The sequence below is a fragment of the Thunnus albacares genome, chromosome 13 (assembly GCF_914725855.1).
Source record: "Thunnus albacares chromosome 13, fThuAlb1.1, whole genome shotgun sequence".
Lineage (NCBI taxonomy): Eukaryota > Metazoa > Chordata > Actinopteri > Scombriformes > Scombridae > Thunnus > Thunnus albacares.
In genome coordinates, this window is record NC_058118.1 from 31,060,277 (window position 1) to 31,064,117 (window position 3,841).

The window sequence follows — 3,841 nt, forward strand, 5'->3', positions numbered from 1 at the left end:
AGAAGAGCGAGGAGGACAAACATTACCGGGTCACGGAAGCAGCCGCAGCAGCAGCAGCAGCCGTTGTTCGCAGCGCCATGGCGGCAGTGCGCAGCTTGCGGGTGTCGGTGAAATCAGACAGCGGCTCGGACCGCTCCGAGTCGGACTCTGACTCCGAGTCGGACCGAGATGCCCGCGAAGCCGAACCGATGGAAGTGGAGGAAGGAGAGCTGGAGGCGGAGGACATCTCCGTTAACCGATCCCTGAAGGAGCTGCTGCCGGTAAGTGCCCCGGACTAGGCCGTATCAGACCGGGGACTGGCGTCTCCTGCTGCCGGCGGGACCGCGGGAAGCGTCGGCGTGTGGTAACGTCGACTCCCGGCTCTCTCTCTCCGGAGAGGGTTGTCGTCTCCGCGGCGGTTAAAGGTTAACGGTTGACTGCCGTTAACCGCTTTAAACACCGACTAGTTTTCATTCACGACATCTTTGTTTTCGTTTCGTTTTGTTGTTTATTTCAGTCACTTGTTGCTGTTTGTCTCTTCACGTGCTGCGTCTGTTATTAACACCAAACCGCCTTCTGGAAACAGAAAGTTAAATGTTTTTATGAGCAAAATACCGCAAATTGTTGAAAATGACTGAAAATGTTTGTGAATTCCGACACATATCAGTTATTGATCAGTTCGGCCTGTTTCTAACGGCTAACTGAAGTATTATTTATAACTTTTAGAGGTGTTTCCTCTGCTGTTATTATATTAATATTCCTCCCAGTAACATCCAGTTTACTGGGTGAACAGACAGGAAGCAGAGCGCAGAAATACGAGCTGTAGAGTTTAAGGTTTTATTGCAGGTTTCTGTCAGCTGCAGGTGAACCTGCCGTGTGTCTGACAGGCTGTGTGTCATCAATATCCAGCTTCATAATCAATAACTGTAATTCTTATAGTTCAAGTTAAAATGGCGGTTACTGAACAGGAGTTTGGCGTAAAGACACGGAGGAGAGCTCAGCGGTCAGGGTGGTTGTTTATGTTTATTTCCTACATGTAACAACGAAATTAATAAATAAACAACATAAATATTACATTCACTCCTTCATAACTCAAACAGTTAACTGAATATTTATCACATATATACAACTCACAACCAGTTCAGGGTTTTCTCCTCATAACGATGTTGAAAGTCAAACAGTTCTGTATTTTTAGAGGTGTTTGTTTGTTTACAGTTTCTTTTTCTTTGATGTTAATCTGATGTGACATATTTCCCCCACAAGCCAACAGCTGCATCCTGGTAAATACATTAACTGACATAACTGAGTTTCCAGACGCCTTCGTCAGGTTGAAATCAGGAAGCAACAAGTTAACTGGCCGCTAATTTAGTAGTTGATTAATCATCGTTGAAGTCAGTTTTCAAGCAAAAAGATAAATATTTGATGCTTCCTGGTTCTCAAATGTGATTTATTTGTACAAATATTTTGTTTATTAAATGTTTATTCAAACCAACAACAGATGTCTCTGTAATCAGTCTGATGATGGATTTTGTATTTTTTGCAGGATACGAGTCGACGCTACGAGAACAAAGCTGGAACCTTCATCACTGGAATAGATGTTAACTCTAAGGTACCAAACACACACACACACACACTAACACACACACACATGCACACACACACAGACACACACATATACACACACACACACACACATACATACACCGACACACACACACACACATATACACACATACACATATACACACACACATACACACACAAACACACATATACACCGACACACACTGACACAAAAACACTGACACACAAACACACACACAGACACCGACACACACAAACACTGACACACAAACACACACACAGACACCGACACAGACACCGACACACACAGACACCGACACACACAGACGCTTCGTCCTCACTGCTGGAGTTTAATCACTCGGCTGCTGCCACTAACAGTCTCAACTAATTGTTTGTTCTGTGAAACATTAGTAAACAAATGATGTGACGTCATCTTGTTTTGTCCGACAGTCAGTCGACACACTTCAACCCTCCTGAAGAAAAACAAACGAATCACAAAAGTTTTTACGTTGTTAAAATGAAAAATGAAAGAGAAGCAGGTAACAGAGTAATTATAGATTAATAATATAATAAATAAATTGTATTGTGTGTCTTCTTGTAGCGTAACAGCTCAGATAGACGCTCATCACAGCGAGCTGAACAACATCACTGAGAAACAAGATGCAGCACAATCATCGTTTTATCTTGTTTTCATAATCGTTGGAAGACAAAATCGTGATTGAAAAGCCGCTGCAGTCCCGTTAGCATGTTAGCATGTTAGCAGGTCGACATGTAGTGAAACTGATCACAGTTCACATGTTACTTTCTAACTAAGATTAAACCTTCTGTCAACATTGTAACAACTTGATTTTCAGGCTTTTAGACATTTTACACATCATGTAAAAACAAATATTCTCATGAAGCTGCAGCTAACGATCGTTCTCATCGATTCATCTGTCCGTTATTTGCTCTATTGATCATTTGATCCATAAAATGTTAGAACATCATGAAGAATCAGTGACGTCCTCAAATGTCTTCAGTTTCCTGTCAAAGAAACCAGAAAACATTCACATTTAAGAAGCTGAATCAGAGAATTTGGACTTTTTATTCTTAAAAAATGACTCAAAACGATGAATCTTCTGTTGATTGACTAGTTGTTGCAGCTTTAAATACATCATCAACCCTGAATGTAGAAACATAAAACCAGTGAGACGTCACATCATTGAAGCTCTGATTGATGTTTGACAGTCCAACAGTTCAGATCCAGTAGATATCTTTCATCGTTACAGTCTTTTTAGTGGCAAAGTTCCTCTTTTTGTTACTTTACTTCCACCTGCAGCTCAACAGGGAAACACAAAGAGCTGGTTTAACACACTGGGAACACTGGGAACACTGGGAACTGGTCCTTTTTTTTAATAAAAGTGTGGATGTTTCCATCAGGAGGCGATCGAGAGGAAAGAGAAGCGAGCGAGACGTTTCCATTTCCACGGAGAGGTGAGCGTCGGTCAGAGGAACGTTTTCCTGGATAAAGACAGTATGAGGAAAGGTACCAACGTCTGTCTGACCCGCACGCCATGTCACACCCTGGTTGTACCGACATCATTTACTTCAACCTGTTCTTCTTCTTCTTCTTCTTCTGTGGTGCTCAGCAATCCCCAAACTGCGTATGGAGGCGATTCACATGACGGGCGTGGACGACATGAGCACCCAGGACGTCTTCGGTTATTTTAAGGAATATCCTCCGGCACACATCGAGTGGATCGATGACACATCCTGTGAGTAACACACACACACACACACACACACACACACACACACACACACACACACACACACACACACACACACACACACACACACACACACACACACACACACACACACACACACACACGTTGTTCTAGGTCACTTCTGGGGACATCACATAGACTTACATTCATTTCCTGGAGACTCATCACAACCACTGAGCTAAAAATCAGCACCAGTTTACCAGTCTGGGTTAACTGATCCTCTAACTGGTTCCCAGTGAGAGTGGTGTGACAGTAGGATGTTGTTTCATGACCCAGATGTTCACCACAGGTTTCACAGCTCGCTTTTCTTCTGCAGAAGAAGAAATTTACTTTCATTTCTCCTCTAAAACAGTTTCCACCGGAGCTAAAAATACTTCCTGCTGCCGTCCAGTGTACAACTAATCAATATTTCCATTATTTAACGATTAATCAGAATAGTTGTTGATTAATTTAATAGTTGGACACTAATCGATCAATCGTTGCAGATGTGTTTCTCTCCATTAATCAAT

General features: G+C 42.4%; 1 protein-coding gene across 1 annotated transcript in view; it reads left to right on the top strand.

The window, feature by feature from the left end:
* Positions 1–3,841, top strand: part of ncbp3 (nuclear cap binding subunit 3) — a 10,433-nt gene continuing 6,592 nt past the window's right edge. Inside the window, exons 1-4 of the mRNA XM_044371641.1 lie at positions 1–260; positions 1,523–1,588; positions 2,983–3,088; positions 3,192–3,317. Coding sequence (XP_044227576.1) covers positions 78–260; positions 1,523–1,588; positions 2,983–3,088; positions 3,192–3,317 — 481 coding nt within the window. The 5' untranslated portion in view covers positions 1–77. The remainder of the gene's footprint in view (positions 261–1,522; positions 1,589–2,982; positions 3,089–3,191; positions 3,318–3,841) is intronic.